The following is a 19,961-nucleotide window of genomic DNA, read 5'->3' on the forward strand; positions in this document are numbered from 1 at the left end:
GGCAGCAGATTAACCCCGTTGTTCTTCAAGACCTGTGCATAGCCAGCAAGGTCCCAAGAGATAGGTTGGGAAGTCACCAGGAGGCATCCCATTGATTCTGTGGATTTTGGGTGAAGGCTTGCAGGGTTATGGGCATCCTGGATGTGTTGTTCCTTACCTCGCAGCCCAGGCAGGCCAGGAAGACCAGGTTCACCCTCTATCCCTTCATTGCCTTGGTCTCCTTTAGGTCCTGGTGGCCCTGAAAAACAACAGGTATATTGGAGTGCAGCCATTGCACCCCAGTTTTGCAGCTGTGCAGCAGATATATGAGTGCATCCACCCACCCACCCTTCACTGGTTGTTATCATTTATCAGGTATCCAGGGACCTCTAATAAACACAGACCCCTGCAGACAGGAGCAAAGTGACAGTGAGGCAGCTTGCCAGCAGCCTTCTTCCATGATCTATGGATTTTAAAGGCCAAACATGACTCCATGAACCTGCCCCATGTGCCAGAAAATTTCACCTTGCAACTCCTGTGGTTCCACCTTGAGCATGACTCTATGGGAAATTCCAGTCTCCTGGAATTTCCTTTTGACCGAAAGTTGTGACATCTCCCATGAAATAATGTTAAGAGAAAATAATAATAATAAAAAAAAGAAATGCACTTTGGAAATGTTGAGATGAACCTTTAGGAGATGATTTGCATCACTGATCTCATCAGGAACTGGCCATTGGTGATTGCTTTTTGGTGCGAACTCTTGTGAGTGAGCAGAAAGTACAACCCAGTAACAGAGTTATGTTCCTCAGCCTGCAAAGGGCCAAGTCTGCAAATCTGAAAACAATTACGAGCTAAAACAATTGGAAGAAAGAATTTGAACAGAAAAGAAGAAAAGACTCATGGGACGATAGAAAATAGGGCAGAAAGAGGCCTGGAGGGGTCATTTGGTCTTTGTCTTACCAAGCCAGGGTGATAATTGGAAAATGCTAAACACTGTTTTCCTAGAAACCCCAAAAGCCATAATCTCACAGTTGTGCGGAAAGCTAACAACCAGCCAGGGCTACAGGCAACATGGTAATGCCAAAGGATCCGGAGAGGAACAGGGGGGATGTTTAGCAGTCCTAATGGGTGGGTAATTACGATCTGCAAATATTATGCAGAAATTAGTGGGTTCCTGAGCAGATGAACTGCAGCAAGCTCAGGAAACATCCTGAGCTGGAGATGGTCAGGGGCTGGGAGAAGACTACAGGGAAATATTGCCTTAGCTAGCTCTGGGTATCCTCTTCCCCAGGTGGTGCACATGTCTGGGCACTGAGAGGACATAGGGATAGACCCTGGGGACATGTCTCCTGTTGTCAGTTGGCAAATCAAAAGGACACAAAGAACAATGGACACCCGGGAGAGCTCAGTACAATGAGGAGGCGTAGCTGCTGGGAACAAGAGGAACCACATGCAGCAGGGACATTGGCTGGCCCTGGATAGGAGAGGCAGGATTCTCCATGATGGAGAAGGTCCAGAAATGTTAAAGAGCTGTTCCACAGGGGTACACAGGGCAGGAGCCAGGCAAGGTACACACTGTATGAAGGTGCTGGGGTGGATGGTGAAATACTTTAGTTCCCATAGCATTAAAGAAGGGTGTTACACAACAGCTATTAAATCAACATGACTCGGCAATGTGCATTTGCAGCCCAGAAAGCCAACTGTACCTTGGGCTGCAGCCAGAGCAGCGCGGCCAGCAGGTCAGTGAGGGGGCTCTGCCCCCCTGCTCCGCTCTGGTGAGACCCCCCTGCAGCGCTGCGTCCCGCTCTGGGGTCCCCAGCACAGGAGAGACACGGAGCTGCTGGAGCGGGGCCAGAGGAGGCCAGGGAGATGCTCAGGGGCTGGAGCAGCTCTGCTGTGGGGACAGGCTGGGAGAGCTGGGGTGGCTCAGCCTGGGGAGGAGAAGGCTGCGGGGAGACCTTAGAGCACCTGCCAGTGCCTAAAGGGGCCGGCAAGAAAGCTGGGGAGGGGCTTTGGGCAAGGGCAGGTGGCGATGGCACACGGGGGAATGGCTTTACATGAGAGAGGGGAGATGGAGATGAGAGATGAGGCAGAAATTCTTCCCTGTGAGGGCGGCGAGGCGCTGGCCCAGGCTGCCCAGAGCAGCTGTGGGTGCCCCATCCCTGGCAGGGCTCAAGGCCAGGCTGGACGGGGCTGGGGGCAGCCTGGGCTGGGGGGAGGTTTAGGTTGAATGATAACTCTAAAGGTCATCCAGTTCCCACCCCCCGACACAAGCAGGGACCCCTCCCACTACGGAGAAGGTAGAAAGGGAAAAGAAGATTGAGAGGGGACCTTAGCGATGCACACAGGTACCTTAAGGGCCAGTGTCAGGGGGCCGGGGCCGGGCTCTTGTCAGCGGTGCCCAGCGACAGGACAAGGGGCAATGGGCACAAACTGCAGCACAGGGAGCTCCGGGGGGGGGAGCAGGAAAAACTTCTTTCCCTTGAGGGTGCCGGAGCACGGGGACAGGCTGCCCAGAGAGGCTGTGCAGTCTCCTCCTCTGGGGACGTCCAGAGCCCACCTGGACACGATCCTGTGCAGCTGCTGTAGGAGAGCCTGCTTGAGCAGGGTGGGCTGGGTGGGCTCCAGGGGTCCCTGCCCAGCCCCACCTCCCTGGGGTGCTGTGGTATCTCCTGCCTGAAGGTCCCAGGCACACCAGCACAAGCAGTAAAAACTATACATGCCCCTAGGTCATGCTCCTGGGTTCAGATCAAGCTCTTCCCTACTCTGTTGCACCCCAACACAGCAAAGGTTGGGCTGCTGAAAGCCATTTGCATAAACAAAACAGATGCTTACCCACTGCAAGCAAAAGTTAAAGAAACCCTAGAAACATCTACGGTAGGAGCCACTGAGGAAAGGTCTCCATTTCATCACCCTGACTTTGCCCCAAGCATCCTCTGCAAAGATGTCCCACACCAATGGCACTGGAGCACAACGCCTGCTGACATGAAATGCCTTGCTTCCCCCACACTGGCTTCAGCATGGCTCAGCTGAGGTCCCCTGTGCGGGGGCAGCTCCGACAACTGCCATCTGTTCTGGTTTTATGAGCACACTGGGAAATAACCCACACTAGGACTCCACCTCAATTCTATTAACCCTGGAAGGGACGTGGGAGCTGCCTGCTTGGGGCACCTCTCGGTCGGATGGGTGTTGGAGCTGCCCTTCCAGCTTAAAATCAGCTGGTACAGTGCAGCCCCCCAGTCCTCTGCCACCATCTCATCTCACCTCACCTCATCTTACTTCTTCTACCATCTCAGAAAACCATCCCATGGGACATTGAGGAGGTCAAGGGCATGGACAGGCTAATAAGGGAACTAAGTTTCATGGAGAATGACCACGGGCAACAGACAATCTCATCTGCTTTGTAAGAGTTGGAGGCTGGGAGAACACGGCCTGGCATGGGATATGTTGGCCCTTATTCCCTTTCCCTAATGCCTGGGGTTAGAAATGGTGCTTGGGGATAGGCAGATTGTCAGGCCAATCCTGTTTGCAGGCTTCTAGGTTTTGGCATTCGTCCTTCAGAGCTATTCCCACAGTAGTGAGCCCTGTGGCCCATCAGCCACCAGAACCCTTCCTCTTGGCTACATCCAGTCAAATCCATGAGCAGAGATGGTCCCATCCCCAGGGAGAGCTGGTGGGTTGTGACACAGGGAGCAGCTGGGGTGGAGGATGGAGAAGCACTGGGAGGGGCGGCTGGGAGAGGCTGAGCAGCACTGCAGACACCATGCCAAGCTGGTCCCCACCCCGCAGTGTTTGAGGTTTGTGCTCAGGAAAGAAAACCCCAGCCCAGATGCACCCATGCTTCACCCTCCTGCCTGCACAGGGCTGGGCTGCTTGCTGCATCAGCAGAGGAGAAAAGCCCTCCAAAACCATCAGGATGAGGACTTCCATGACGTGCACACATCTAATGGCCAGATGGGACCGTTGCAATCACCCTGCCAGACCTGCTGCAAGCCAGCACATCCCACCCAGTGAGTTATGCAAGCAGATCCAGGCAGGCGGTGGATCCCAGGCATCCTCCCTCCTGGTGACACTGTTATTTAAGACCCAGAGCCACTCTGCGCTGCAGGGCCAAGCCCTCCCTAAGACATGCGAGGTCCTTGGCATGATCAGCTTCTGGAGACAAGCCCAGGGACCTCCCCAAGCTGCCATCACCAGCAAACAGCCTCAAAAGCGAGAACCCAGGGTAGCTGAGGTCTTGGGGGAAGGAAAATGCACCCCCAAGCAGGCAGCCCCACACCTCCCAGGACTGGCTCTGTTGGCGCAAATCCAGCCGGGAGCAAGGTGGATCCATCCAAGGACATTTGAAGCCGGGGTAAAGCCAGCTGGGCACAAGGATCCTAACATTACCCATGTCCCATCACTGCCAACAGAAAGCAGGGAAGGAGGAGGGATGGGGAGAGGGGAAATCAGGGATGCCAGGAATGTGTCAGGGCAGCAGATGATAAATCAGGTGCTGGCCCATTGGGAGGGGGGTTGCTTTGCTTTCTGCTTATATTAATTGGAGTAACATGGTGCACGGGTGTCGGGCTCTGTGGTGGTTCTGTTCCTTGGTGGCTTCATCCAAGAGACTGTAATATCCTCCCCACAGGAGTGGGGGAAAGAGAGGGCACTGGGGGTGGGCGGGCAGCTATGAAAACCTCAAAGCAGTGGGTGCAATGTGGTCCCAGCAGCCCTGACCCAGCCATTGGGAGCCAATGTCCCCCAAGGACCAGGGAAATGACCCCAGTGAGCTGCTGGTACCCAAGGGTGGTGGCTGGCCTGGATGAGGAGATGCAGTTGTTGTTCAAACCACATCTGTCCCTTCTTGGCTCAGCAGACAGCCAGAGAGAACAAGTGCCTTGGCGTCAGCCCCTTCCTTCCCCATCTGGTATTTCAGCTGGAAGCACCAGAAATGAGCAACAGCCCATTGCATCTCCACAGGTGCAAGCCAACAGCCTAGAAGTGGGACAAACAACTGCCCCACAACATCTTGCTCTGCCTCCAAGGGCTTCCATGGGGCTCTTCTGTGTTCCTTCATGGTTTTACCCCCTCCCATGGCCAGTTCATTCACCAGTACTATGATCAGGTCATGGCATTTAACAGCCATGAATGTACCCTGCGTGAATTTATCCAGCTCCTTTGGGACCCGCTTAGGTTTCTACCTCCACAAAGTCCTGCAGCAAGAAGCTCCAGCTGGGTGAAAAGGTGGCATGCAAGAAAGGGCTGAGCCTCTCCTGGGCTTGCTGCCCACCATTTCATCGGGTGCCCCTGTGCTCCTGCCATAATCCATGAAGATGTCCATGACTTTGCTGGCTCCCATCACAGTCCTGTTTGGCTGCTCCTGTTCCTGAAGAGCCTGACCCTTTCCCATCCCCAACATCCCACAAAGCCAAGCTGCTCCCAAGGAGCGTAGCTCCCTCCTCTCCCTCTCCTACTTTAGCCTCTAGAGATCTTTGAAGCAAAAGCTACTTCTCCCTTGGTGCAGCACAGGGGGACCCTCCTCTTGCTGCTCCCCAGTCACATCAGGCAACTGGATTGGGGTCCACCACAGCAGCCATGGGTTTCTCCAGTGCAGGCATCTCCACCTGAGCTGGTCCCCTTGGAGCTGGGCTGTCCTAGGAGACGTCGTGCTGTGGGATGCAGAGAAATGTGTGATCCCACAGCAGCAAGACAGTAAGATATGAAACAGCTGGAAATCGCTGACATCCGAGAGGAAGAAATGTCCAAGCAGATGGTTAACCCTGTCCATACAGCTACGCCCATGAGGTAACCATGTGACAAATGGCTGGACCTTGCAGGTAATTAAGAAGAAGGGAGATGCTTAGTAGACTGAGAAGGAGAATTACCAAGGCAACTATATAAATACCAAAAAAAGGGGATCAGTAAAACTAGAGTCAATGGTCAAGAGTTAGCAAAGAGGTGGGAGATGCCCCAGCCCTGGCAGTGTTCAAGGCCAGGCTGGATGGGGCTCTGAGCAATCTGATCTAGGGGAAGGTGTCCCTGCCCATGGCAGGGGGTTGGATTAGATGGCCTTTGAAGGTCCCTTCCCACCCAAACCATTCTGTGATTTTATGATTCTGTGATTTGGGAGGGGCTGAGTGTGTTAAAGGAGGAGAAGACGGGAAGGGGAAAATGGAGTAAAGAGGATTTTTTTCCCTGACATCTTTGAGGGAACCTTAGGAGCTTTCTTCCTAAAATGGGTGGAGGAGCATTTGGAGGGTCCCAGAGTCCAAGGTGATGGAGATATCTGAACACCACAGACACCTAAACAGTGGTGCCTGGTGGATTTGATACACCAAAGAGTACCAATACACCAAAGAGTACCCAAGGCAACCCCACAGGAACCATTCCCACCACCACCCAAAGCACTGAGGACACCCCCTTCCCCACAACAGCTTCATGCACCAGCGAGGGAGCTACTTAAAAGGGACACTCAGCTTACCCTGTATCACAGAGATGTTCTTCAGCGCAATGGAGTGCTCCCAGTCCTTCAGCCGCAGGTCCTCTGTCACGTTGTTGAGAATGGCCAGCTCATGCTTCAGCTGCTCCTCCATGGCTATGTGGATGAGGCGCATCTGCCGAGCATCTTCAGTGGCATTGCTGATCAGCACCTGCAGATCCTGGATGCGAGTATGGTGGATATTCACGTCGTAGGAGAAGGTCCTATTCATGGTGTCCACAGCCCCACTGATGGTTGTCACCTGGTCACTCAGACTCTCCACCCTGCTGCCCAGGTGGCTCAGGAGGTGGTCGTGGTGCTGCAGCAGCAGCCGGCTGCTGTTGCCTTCCACGGAGAGCTTGTATATCTCCTGCTGAGCCGTGTCGCTCTGCTGTGTCAGGCTGTCCCAGAGGCTGGACACTGCCTTGTCAGTTTGGCTGGCCTGGGTCTGCAGGCTCCAGAGAAGCCCTTCCAGCTTCTGCAGTGACCCCGTCATGAGGAACAAGGAGTCCGAGTGGTTCTGCAGGAGGTCCTGCAGCCTCCAGATGTGATCCAGCATGTCCCCCTTCAGAGGTAGGTGCAGCAGCTTCAGCTGCATGTCCCGAAAGCTCTCGTTGAGGTGGTTGACGTTCCCCATCAGCGCCTTCAGGTCCTCAGGGGAAGTCTGTGGTCTGGAGACTGGAAGGGATGGAGAGGAATGGGGCATGAGCAACCACCCCATGGAGGTGGGACCCTCCTGAGAGGTGCAACCCCACCTCCTCCCAAGGAGTGCTTGGACATCCCCCATTCCTTGGTGCTTGGAGGTGAAAGCCCTACCTCAAATGCCAAAAGGTCCATTGCATCAGCCCCTTTTTGGCCCCACGGTTTTCTCCATGGTTGGAGAAGGAAGTTAGCTGCTCGGGGCTGGAGAAGGAGGCACCTCACTCAGGAAGGACAGCAAATACTCCCAGAAGCTGTGGGCATTGGGTTGGCTCTGGGCTTTTTAGATAGGTCATGATGCATCATGGCTTTGCCCGTCTCGTGTTTGCCTTTGGTCAGAAGACTGGCTGCTAACAGCATCCACTTTCCTTTCCTAAATCCAGACCTTAAAACTGCTTCTTCCCCCACTGAGGCTTTAATTTTAATTTTAGCAAGCAGGTTCCCCTTCTGGCCACTGATCTTGGACCTGAGCTCAGCCCCTTGCTCTATAATGAAGACCATCGAGCTGGCTTGACAGGTCTCCACAGCTCTGGGTGTGGTTTGCTGTCAGCCTCCAAACACTACATCCTGCATCCCAGGGCTGCCAGAGCTCTTCCCAAGGGAGGAAACCCACCCTGGCTGAGGAGTATCCTTCACCCCCTGCCTCTGCATTTCCAGTGGCAGAGAGCTCCCAGCCATCCAGGCACCCACCCCAAACCCCTCCTGGCCTTGCACCACCTCCCAGAGCACCAAAGTTTGGAGAGGGAACCTGGATATCTGGGTAGAACCTTTTGCTCTCAGCAGCTCCTAGCACTGCCCCAGCAACCCCATGCCCAGCAAGCCCAGCAGCACCCAGTATAGCCCAATCCTTGACACCATCACCCCACTGCATACCTTGGTGCATCCCAAAAATGCTCATCCAGGCAGGGGACTAGCATTTCCTCCCTCTGCCTTGCATTGGTGGAGGGTCTCCAATGCAGCCTGGGGTGGGGGACTCAAAGCCAAACCCACACAAATAGTAAGAATTATTAAAAAAAAAAAAAAATCCCCATTGTTCTTTAAGCTGTGGTGGGGCTTCAGCTGGCACAATGCCGTGGGCTGGCGTGGGACCAGCCTGGCAGCTCACCCTCTCATTTCCACACAGGAGAAACCAAGCAAAGGCATTTGGTTTGAATTAAAACTGCAGGAGGAAGGAGAGGGTGAAGGCAGACGTGCACACGCAAAGGCCTCCAGCCCTCCCTGGGCTTGGGGCCACCCGCAGCAGTGGCACTACGTGCCCAGAGGGGACCCTCTGCGCCTGGGGAGGGGCCTCTGGGAGGGCCAGTGGGTGCTGAATGGAGCAGCATCTTCCAGGCACCCAAGGCTTCTTTCCTCTGTTAATTAACCCTTGTTAATTAATCCCACCACTGGCCTGTCCCAGCTTTCCAGGGTACAGTGTGTCACCTCGGAGCAATCCTCCTGGAGCATGGGGACATTGTTTGGTCCCCTCTGCATGTCCCTGCTTGTCACCTACATCACTGCAGGGGGGACGTCTCAACATCACTGTTTATCGCTTGTCCCTTCGTGCCAGGCACCCAGTGGACACCGGCTTTGCCCACAGTGGGTCACAACAGGCAAAGCAACCAGGCGACATGCCCAAGGCCACCTCGCGAGAGGGAAACGGGCAAGGGAAGTCCTTGGGGAAAATCACCATGGAGCTGGTGAAGGGGTGGGTGCCACTGCCTTCTGTGTGGGTGACCAAACCTGCTCTGTCAAAGCCTTTCCAGACCCAGCGTGCCCATAATGGATGCAGAGACAACCGTGGCTTTCATGCAACGCCACCAAGGGGAGAAGCAGCCCTGTGTGGCCAGCACAAGGAGGAATGACCCCAACCCCAGGTCCTGTTGTTGGCTGAGGGCTCGGAAACACGGGCGAGCTCCCCTTCTTCACATCTGCAGTTAGCTGCAAAGCCTGCAGCGTTCCCCAAATTCCCACAAATCCCTTTCAATAACCAGTGGAGATCCCCACGGCTCTCCTCTGCCAGCCCCAGCACCACAGCCACCAACCAAGGCTGCTCCAGAGCATCCTGCAGCCAAAACCACACCAGGAAGCTTCCTAGCAGCAACACCTCCAGCCTTGGGCTGCTCCATTCATGCACGTGCCTGCATGCCAGAAGGTCTCCTGCCTCCCAGATCTTCTGCTTCCCACTTTGCACTTTCTGGCATGGTAGGATGGACTAATCCTGCTGCAAGGCAGAGGCACGGACATTGACCCACTCGGCAGGTGAAGCTGCAGGGCAGGGCTACAGGCACAGGGCTGTCAGAGGAGCTATGTGGGCCCATGCCACCCTCCTCTATTTCTGTTCTTTGCATGAAAGCAAGAGCCGGGAGTTGGGGAAGTGTTAGAGTTGCTAGGACCCTGGAGCACACACATAACTGCATGTACACGGCTTGTGCATACACGCACACATTCCCACATGTATGAAGGCATGAGCACAGCACATGCTTATGCTCATGAAAATATGCATGCCTGTGCATAGCACAGGTATACACACATGTATGCACACAGCACACACATGCATCCAGTGCACACATGCAAATGCACACACATGCATGCACCCAGCATAGACACGCTCCCTGCCATGGGGCCTCAAAATAGACCTGGCAGCACAGGGGGTGAGCTGACAGTCCCCAAAGGGCTGCATGAGCAGCTGCTCCCTCTCCACCATTTATTATGGGGACATACCATCTTCCTAGCTGTTGTCCCCAGCAGTAATTCAAGGAGAGAAAGTTTACAAAAACCCCATGGTCCTACCCCAAAATCCCTTCTGCCACTGCTGAACAGGCCAACACCAGCCCCGTGCAAGGTTGTGCCTTGCACATGTGCTGGTGGTCGTGCACATGGGCGTGAAAGGTACTAAAAACCTAATGGGCATCCGATGAAGGCAGCAAAGTAGAGCCCTGGAGAGACAGGGGGTTTCACGCAGGTAAGAACAGCTTGCTGCAGGAAGGTTGAAAAAGTGCAAGGAGAGAAAGCCTTGAGGTTACTAAATATACATATATATGCATACATATATGCACATGGCATGATGCAAACGTGCATGCATGCACCTGCCTTCTCTGCACGTCTGCATTGCAACCTGTGCACACACACCCTGCGCCATGCACACGTGCACTCACACAAACGTTTTCGTACCACAGGGACCGCAGGCAGGAGCCTTGCAGAGGGGACAAGCACACACAAGCACAGCTGTGCATGCACACCCCTGCACTACACACCATTGCTGCTGCCGGGACCTGCACCACAAACAGGCACCTGCACCCTTGCATGCGCCCAAAATCTCTCTCCTCCCGTTTTAGGTTCACATATGGCCAAGGTGATGCTGCAAAGCAGAAATGTACATGCTGGATACAACTGTTTCACCACACTTGGCAATCCAACTTTTGCAGCATGACACAGCTGCAAAAAAACCAAGATGCTGCGTGCAAAGTCTTGCAGGACACCTCCATTTGGTCTCCAAGCTGGAAGCACTGCTGAGGATTTGGACCCAGCTATGAGCCCTGGGGCATTGCCACCAGCTCCTCTGGGTTTTATTTCCACAAGGAAGTCAGGCAGGTGCTCAGTGTGAGGTTCACCTTGCTACTGGATGCACAATGGGCAGCGGGTCTGGGCATCCCAAACCTCCAGCCCAAATAGGAACTCAGCACCCTACGGCCCATTTCTGCATGAGAACATCTCCAGCGTTTTGGAAAGGGTGGAAATGAAACTCTGGGCTGAGAAAATGGCTGCAGGAGAAGGTTTTGGGGAAGGATGGGCAGGATAGGGAGCAGGGGATGGCGGGGAGTAGCTAGTACTCAGCTCCAGCATGAGTCTCAGGACTTATTAGCACAGGCACGGGGCCACGCTGCCGGCAGCTTTTGGGCACCTCAGGCTTGCTCTGTGTCCCCAGGGAGACACCAGCTGCAGGCACAGACCCAGTTTGGAGCCAGCTCACAGGGAGCAGGAGTTTGCACTGGAGCTGACTAGGGAGTGCTCACGTGATGGCTGGCCACAGGGATGCAGCTGTTGCCTTTATCACCACCAGCATCCTCAGAGCATGAGTTTTGGGGCTACAGCTCTTGAACTAGAGGGTGCTCATTTCCTTGGACACTTCTACCAGGCATCCAGGGGTGTGAAGTGTGGAAATGTGGCCAGCTCTCAATGCAAATATGAGCATGAAGATGGGGTGCAAGTTGGATGCCCATCCATATGCATGGTTCAGATGCCCCCACGAAGGTGCTTGGCTCATTAGCCGTGTCCTAATGAGCCCTGCCTGGCCTCCCACTGCTGCAGAGCTGCTCAGGGCTGGGTGCCTGGGGTGCCTGGGCATGGGGCCAGGTGGGGATTCGGATTCAAACACCAAAGTGCAGGTCCGTGCACGCAGGCGGCTGGGATTTAACCCAGACCTTGCAAAAAAGCCAAGGTTGGAATCCAGACCTTGGGCTAGGTGCCTTTTTAGTGGATGGGGTGTTTGTGTGTGTGTCAGGGATGGGGAGAAAGGGAGTGTGCACCCCCAGGAGACAGAAAACTGCTGCCAGGCTTGCGAGAGAGGATATTAAAAGCAGACTGCGTTGAAACCACCCCGGCTCTGTTGCTGAAAACATCCTGTTTCCGCAGCTCTGAGGTGGTTCATGGTATTTTTGGCAGTTTACTCATTTTCTAACCCCTTTTCACAGAGCACGTAGTGAGTTGCAGGACACCTGCCCAAGCCGGCTTCAAAACTATGCCTAGGGCAGCTGCCTCGCCAAAACCACCAGGTTAACATGCTGGGGACATCAGCACATGTTGGAAGGTTATCTCCAAGGGGGGCTGGTTTCCCTCACAATGCCCACTCCTGCTGGGAAGCACTGTGGCGTGTGGAAGTTTCTTTCATAGACTCACATAGAACCACAGAATTGTTTGGGCTGGAGGAGACCTTAAAGGCCATCTAGTCCCACCCCCTGCCACAGGCAGGGACCCCTCCCCCCAGCCCAGGCTGCCCCCAGCCCCGTCCAGCCTGGCCTTGAGCACTGCCAGGGATGGGGCACCCACAGCTGCTCTGGGCAGCCTGGGCCAGCGCCTCGCCGCCCTCACAGGGAAGAATTTCTTCCTCATCTCTCATTTACATATCCCTTCTTTTAGTTTAAAGCCATCACCCCTCATCTTGTCAAAAAGCCTTGTAAAAGGTCCCCCTCCATGTAAGCTGGAGCATACACACACATTTCTGTGTGCATTTGCACACGTATGCACTTTCCAATGATGTTTTTGGGAATTTTCCTCCTTTTCCCTGGGGGAAGATTGGAAGCAGTGGAGCAAGCCAGGCAGAGCATCCCTGCTCTGTTGCTGGTCCTGGGGTGAAGGGATGCTGGCAGCCCAGGGTGTGGACCAGGAGCACAGTTTTCCCATCACCCTTGTCCAAACAGTGTGGTGAGAGTTGCTCTTTGGGGAGCAGCTGGAATATCACAGCTGCACATCCCTCTCCAAAGAGCATCAGGCCTGGAATTGAGCTGGACCTCCAGCACTCATATGCCCTGGGTGGGATGGTGTCTGCTCCAGGTGGGACCTGCTCTGAGCGGAGACCTCACCACAGCTGTGGGAGGACAGAGGTGGCATCAAACAGTGATGTCCCTCTAGCATCGCAGGTGGCTCTCCCCAACCCAAGGAGCAGGTGAGAGCAAGTCTACTTCACTAAATGCTGTATCTTTCTGTGCACCTTTCCCTCTGATGGGAGACAAGGGATGCTGGGCAGAAGGTCTCAGCTCTGGTAAGCCGGTGTTTGGTCTCCAGTAGCACAAAGTGGAATTTTCCATGGAAAAACCAAGCCCTCCACCGTTATGGGTGCTCATGAATATCTAGTCCTGGTCCTCCAAGGACCATCAACTCCAACGTCAAGGTTTCAGCCACAGACACCTGAAGCTGAGAACACCTGAAGCTGAGAACCGTCAGAGTTGTCTCCCCAGGCTACATGTGCATCCCAGGTGGATGTGGTCTCCTCGCCCTGTTGCAAGACCAACCTGTGCCTGTCGTTTTCCTTGATGTGATAAGACCACTCCAGGCACCCAGAGTCGGCAGAGCTGGCTCCAGACCTTGTGAGTCAGCTACACCCAAAGCCAGAGGCTTGGCTTAAGGTTCCCAACACACAGAAAGCCATAATGAAAGAGATTATTTTTCTCTGCATTTTCCCTTTCTTTTTCCAAGATTGTGGTCCACAACCTGGGGGGTAAGGTGGTTTTACTGAGGTCTTACTGAAAGCTGAAATCCTGCCAGTCACGGGACTCCAGGAGGTGGGGCTTTGAAGATGCCCGAGATGGTGAGCCTCCAGGTCTCCCCACCGTCAGCCGATGCCATAATGTTATTGTTATTGCTGGAGCTGCTTTTGGGTGAGCAGCTGTAGCTCAGCCCAGGACAAGAGCGCCTGTCCCGAGCTCTTTGCACAATTCATGGCATCCCTCGCTCAGGGTTTCACAGGCCAACAACAACATTAAAACAATGTAATGCAAGAAATAAGGGGGAGAGGCTTCAAAATTCCGGAAAACCTTCTCTGTCCTTTCCCCTTCCCAAGAAAAAACTAAATCCACCCTTTGCAAAAGACACAGGCTGCCTTCACGGTGCTGGCATTAGCACAGCTGGAGTTAAACATGACATCCATCACCCCCCCAGCTGCCTGAAGCAGGCAAGGCACTGGCAAGGCGCAGAAAATCATGCCAAAGGGATGGTGCGGGGGCAGCGCTGCCCTGCCCTGCCCAGGCCTGGAGAGCAGCTAGTGGGGATTTGGGGCTGAAAAGGCAGGGCCCCTTATTCCCTCCCCCTCCATGGATGCTGGGGTTAAAGCTGGGAAGGAGGTGGGTGGGAAGCGAGGAGCTGGTCCTTGGTGGCATTTCTTACCCAAGCCTCCTGTGGCACCCACCCAAGCCCCCCCCCTCCCCAGCAGAGCCCCACACGGGGGTGGTATGGGTGCAAGGCGGGGGTACTGGGACTGTGGGTTAAACCAGACATCTTCCCAAACTGCTTCCAGCACAAGGGGGAAACCAAGCCTGGCAACGCAGACCACATGGGATCTATATGCAGGGATGAACTGGGGCTGGGAGCAATTACAGGCATTCGCAAGCAGCTTTCTCATCCCTGCGCTCACCAAAAAGCTGGGAAGGGGAGGCAGGAGCCTTGCTGGCACATGTGGGATGTGCTGTGCAAGGATAATGCCCTGTCTGCAAGCTGCTTGGACCTCCGTCACTGATGGAGCCAGGGCTCATCTTTACCCTAAGCAAAATGGGGGAGCTGGTGCAAACCCAGAAGCTTCGACCTAGTGATGGGAATGATTTGAGCCCAAATCACAGGGCTCCTGAGCCTCACCATCACGAGCATACGATGCCTGGACCCTGCAGCAACTCCAGCCTCAAAGCTTAAATCAAAACTGCTCCAGATGGGCAGTATGGAGCTGGCATGGGCTCATGTTGTTGCTCCCAAGGAGCTAAAAGCTGGATCCCATATTTCCCTTCCCTGGACACCCTCCTGAACACCTCTGCAGAGATGTGGTCCCATGTCCATAGCCAGACCCAGCTCCCTCTGAGCTCCTGCACAGGGGAGCATCACCCTAGGGTACCACTGCACCATACAGGGAGGGCCTAGGTTCAACACTTACCTGCGAGAATGAAGACCCCAACGAGGATGAGGAAGACGAGGAGGTAGAGTCCCACCACAGCATACTTCAGTGCTGCCAAGGAGCCAAGCCGTCCGCAGCGTCCTACTGCCTTCATCCTCTGCCCGGGACCTGGGGAACAGGGCAAGGTGTCAGAGAGAGCATCATGCACCCAGTCCACCTGGGCTCCATCTCCCAGTGGGAGAAAATATTGCAAATATAATTTTGGCAATGCCTCATGGGTGTGGGCACAGCTCTGCTTGCCCCAGTGTGGACCCACACAGCCTTCCCTGAGTCGGGACCATGGATGCTGGCACAGGTCCACACTCCCAGGTAAAGGCTCACATGCAGCCGGGACACCACCAGCAATGCTGATGGGGAGGCTGTGCAGCAGATCATCTTGGTGTGCCATCACACAGCATGTACAGGACAACCAGGCAATCGGGCTCAGCCAGCACAGGTTTATGACTCACTCCAATAAAGATACTGAGGTGCTGGAACGTATCCAGGGAAAGGCAGCAGGGCTGGGGCACCAGTCTGATGGGGAGTGACTGGGGGACCTGAGAGTGTTCAGCCTGGAGAGGAGGGGGCTCAGGGGGGACCTGATTGCTCCCTACAGCTGCCTGGGAGGGGGCTGCAGCCAGGGGGGTCGGTCTCTGCTCCCAGGTCACAAGCGACAGGACAAGGGGGAACGGCCTCAGGTTGCACCAGGGCAGGTTTAGGTTGGAGACTGGGAAACATTTCTTCACCGAAAGGGTGTCCAGCACTGGGACAGGCTGCCCAGGGAGCGGGGGGAGGCACCATCCCTGGGGGTGTTTAAAAGATGCGTAGATGTGGCGCTTGGAGCCATGGGTTAGTGGTGGGCTTGGCAGTGCTGGGTTAACGGTTGGAGTTGATGATCTTAAAGGTCTTTTCCAGCCTAAAAGATTCTGTGACAGGCAGGTCCTGCTTGACGTGCCTGATCTCCTTCGATGACAAGGTGGTTCAGCGTGTGAGGGAAGGCTGTGATGTCTGCCTGGACTTTAGTGAAACCTTTGGCACATCCCACAGCATCTCCTGGAGAAACCGGCTGCTCATGGCTGGGACGGCTGTACTTTATGTTGGGTTAAAAGCTGGCTGATGGCCGAGCCCAAAGTGCAGTGGGGAATGGGATCACATCCCGCTGGCAGCCAGGCACCAGTGGTGTTCCCCAGGGATCTGTGCTGGGGCCAGTCCTGGTTAATGCCTTTATCAATGATCTGGACGAGGGGATCGAGTGCTCCCTCTGTACCTTTGCAGATGATGCCAAGTTGAATGGGAGCATTGATTGGCTTGAGGGTAGGAAGGCTCTGCAGGGGGATCTAGCCAGGATGGATTGATGTTCTTAAAGGTCTTTACCAACCTAAACAATTATATGGTTATATAATGCAGTGGGCAGGGACAGGACTGATCCTGCCCATGCTGGTGCTGTGGGTCTGGGCTGAGGAAAGGCAGCCCAGCTCTGGCATGCACCCGCCTCCCCTCCTGCGCAGGCAGAGATGGTATGCAAAGGGCCCAGCCAGGATCCCAGGTAGGCAAACATCAGCATCACCCACTCTTGCTGAGCCATCACCCCCCCCCTACTCCCACCCATTGTCCCCATTCCCTGCCTTCCCTGCCTGCAGCCCAGGCAGGAGGCAGGCAGCAGTAAGGGAATGGAGGAAGATAGGACAAGGGGTGATGGTTTTAAACTAAAAGAAAGAATATTCAGACTAGATATTAGGAAGAAATTCTTCCCTGTGAGGGCGGCGAGGCGCTGGCCCAGGCTGCCCAGAGCAGCTGTGGGTGCCCCATCCCTGGCAGTGCTCAAGGCCAGGCTGGACGGGGCTGGGGGCAGCCTGGGCTGGGGGGAGGGGTCCTGCCCATGGCGGGGGGGTGGGACTAGATGGTCTTTATGGTCCGTTCCAACCAAACCATTCTATGATTCTGAAATGCCTAGATCTTGACACCCCTGCCAGCTCCTGCTTGTCCAAACCTGTGCTAGCTGCGATCGAGCTCCTCATCAATGCTGCCACAAGCCCTGCACAGCAAGAGATGTGTGCGAAGAAGAGAGGGCTTGGTGAATAAAATAGCCAGGAGGAAAACGAAAGGGAAGACAAGGAAAGGCTCCTGTGCTGTGAACCCAGCAGCAGGGAAAAGGCATCTGCTTGTGGGCTTTGCACGTGTCCAAAGCTTGAGCTCATGTTGAAATCTGGGCCAGGTTGTGGTCTTAGGTGGGAGCCAGAACCTGATCTGGATACAGCCCCTGCATCTCTCTGTCCCCAGCCTCGAGGCTGCAGTACAGCTTGAGCCTCATGCCTTGGTTCTCTGGGTGACCCCATGCTTCTGGGATGGAGTGCCAGGCATTGGTGTCTGTGTTTTTGTGTTGGACCCTTGCAGAAACACAAGGCTTCCGAGAGCAGCTGAGAACCAGCAACTTCATGCCAGGTCAGTTAGAGCCGCCAGGTTTTGCCCCTTGCCAGATCTGAGATGTCTCTAAGGAGACATCAACAAAAGGTGGAGTCCAAAACTCCTACTCTTTTGACATTTGGGTGTCTCCATCCCATGGCTTTCTGCCCTTTAAGCCCCAAGGCACAGCATAGCACCAATCCAGAGCCTGCATCAACCCGACAGAAAGGGTGAAGCACCACCACCCCAAAGCCAAACCTGCTGGGGAGGAGACCACACTCATCCCTGGCCACGAGCAATGCCCACCTCCAGCCAAGACCATCCCCGACAGGCTTTGGGTCCTCAACCCATCCCACCATCCACCCAGGGGGCAGGAGCTCAGCTCCTTGTGGGACCAACCAGCTCTTGGGGTACCAGAGATGGAGAGGAGGTACAACAGGTTTGGGGGTGCCTCTAGCCTGGCAGAGACCCTTCCCCAACTGATGGTCTGTCTGTCCTGCTGGAGGACAGAGAGGTTTGCAAAAGCTTCCAGTCAACAAAGGGTTACACTGGGCGTATTGCTGAACTCAGCCCCATTTTGGGGCTCCAAATGATAAAGTGCTGAGGTCAGGCTCACTGACACCCAGAGGGGATCCCATGGGGATGTGGGGTGCATGGGGCGCCTCAGCTCAGGTGCGAAAGGCGGTACCTCTCCTCTGGGACCCCTCCGTCTGCAATTCATTACCCGCATGCGGTTCCCATTTGCTGTCACCAGCCAAACAGATGGAGCCGAGGGTTTCAGAATGAGGAAAGCTGCAATATTTTTCTGACATTAACACTTATATCAGGTCCTGGGAGACTCCGGGAGGAGCTGGCCCTGGGCCCCGAACCACCCACTCCTCATCACTGCTCTCGGAAGAGCAGGAGGGACCGCAGCTGCGTAAGCAGGGTTTTCACAACAGCCCGCTCCGAGGAGCCCACGGGCGGGCTCCGGCCAGTAACCAAGGGGAAAAGCAAATATTTCTTCCCCCTGCCCATGCCCTGGGGAGCTGGAGCTGTGACCCACCCGGTCAGAAGGTGGAAAGCTGAAAGCAGTCAGGACTTCTCATCCCTCAAGCCCTGGGGGTTCCAGAGCTGCTGTCCTGGGGGTCATGCATGAGGCTGCTGCATGGGTCCTCAGCCCCACGCCAAGCATTTTCCAGCAGCCCAGGAGGGATGTGGGCAGTCCCATCCTCATGATGAAGCTTTCAGGGTTGCCATCGCCCTGTGCAGCTGCAGATGCGACACAGTCCCACAAGCCTTGCTCCAGCAACCTGTCCCATGGGAACGGGGTTCCCTGGAGGGCCAGCTTTGCATCAGAGCCAGTTATGGATGAGCAGCCGTGCTCTGAGAGACCCAGGGCAACTTGCCACAAAAATATAAAGCCAGGAAAATACTTTGCACCCTCCCTGCCATCGCCCCACACCAGGGCAAGGTCATGGCTGGGAATGGTGGCCTCAGTTGTGGAGGTCACCAACTTTTCTCTCCCATCCTTTCAGGCATCCCTCCCTCCAGGATCCACCACCCCCTCTGCCATGTCTGCAGTGTGGCAGAGCATGGGGAAAGCCCCGGCGCAGGATCTGCACCTCTCTCTGCTGCAGGAGGGTGGGGTGGGTGCTGGATCTGTAAAGCTGGCAGCAGGAAAGTGGGCAGAGGCAGGAGCAGACAAGCAGCTGGGAACAGGGGGACCCTTGCAGGGTGCTGCCCCAACCATACCCTGGGCTGCAGGCAGAGCAGCGCAGCCAGCAGGTCAGTGAGGGGGCTCTGCCCCTCTGCTCCGCTCTGGTGAGACCCCCCTGCAGCGCTGCATCCAGCTCTGGGGTCCCCAGCACAGGAGAGACACGGAGCTGCTGGAGCGGGGCCAGAGGAGGCCAGGGAGATGCTCAGGGGCTGGAGCAGCTCTGCTGTGGGGACAGGCTGGGAGAGCTGGGGTGGCTCAGCCTGGGGAGGAGAAGGCTGCGGGGAGACCTTAGAGCACCTGCCAGTGCCTAAAGGGGCCGGCAAGAAAGCTGGGGAGGGGCTTTGGGCAAGGGCAGGTGGCGATGGCACACGGGGGAATGGCTTTACATGAGAGAGGGGAGATGGAGATGAGAGATGAGGCAGAAATTCTTCCCTGTGAGGGCGGCGAGGCGCTGGCCCAGGCTGCCCAGAGCAGCTGTGGGTGCCCCATCCCTGGCAGGGCTCAAGGCCAGGCTGGACGGGGCTGGGGGCAGCCTGGGCTGGGGGGAGGGGGTCCTGCCTGTGGCGGGGAGGTGGGAACTGGATGGTCTTTAAGGTCCCTTCCCACCCAAACCATTCTGTGGTTCTGTGACATCAAGTTCGGGGAATGGCAGCAAGACTGAGTTTTCACCCAGGTGGGAAATCCACCGTCTGGACTCAAAGTTGTCCCCATCCTGGGGGGTGGAGGACAGGTGAAGACACCCACACTGCAATGCCACATCTCTTGCAATAACCATCACAAGCCACTTGCACTGTGCAAGCATCCAGAGGCAGTTTGTCCAGGGCTAGGTGTTCCCAGCTTGCTCAGAGCCTGGATGTGGGCCAGCCTGGAACCCAGGGCTCTCCATCACATTCTGGGAATGTCTCATGCACCTAAAACCAGGACAACTAGTCCCCCATCACCCTGATCCCATACTTCTGGTGGGGGACAGAAGTACTGGGAAGCTTCCTCAAAACAAGACCAGTCCAGCAGCCCCACAGATTTCACAGAACCACAGAATCATTTAAGTTGGAAAAGACCTTTAAGATCATCAGGTCTAACTGTTAACCCAGCACTGTCAAGTCCAC

At 55.4% G+C, this 19,961-nt stretch overlaps 1 protein-coding gene across 2 annotated transcripts in view; it reads right to left on the bottom strand.

Moving 5' to 3' along the window:
- SCARA5 (scavenger receptor class A member 5) overlaps positions 1-19,961 on the bottom strand; it is a 42,559-nt gene that overhangs the window by 18,416 nt on the left and 4,182 nt on the right. For both annotated transcript variants that reach the window (XM_027785547.2, XM_005236660.3), the window contains exons 3-5: positions 14,754-14,882; positions 6,443-7,117; positions 158-238 (exon numbers count right to left, since the gene is read on the bottom strand). In XM_027785547.2, the coding sequence (XP_027641348.1) occupies positions 158-238; positions 6,443-7,117; positions 14,754-14,882 (885 nt within the window). The remainder of the gene's footprint in view (positions 1-157; positions 239-6,442; positions 7,118-14,753; positions 14,883-19,961) is intronic.

The sequence above is a fragment of the Falco peregrinus genome, chromosome 7 (genome assembly GCF_023634155.1).
Source record: "Falco peregrinus isolate bFalPer1 chromosome 7, bFalPer1.pri, whole genome shotgun sequence".
Classification (NCBI taxonomy): domain Eukaryota; kingdom Metazoa; phylum Chordata; class Aves; order Falconiformes; family Falconidae; genus Falco; species Falco peregrinus.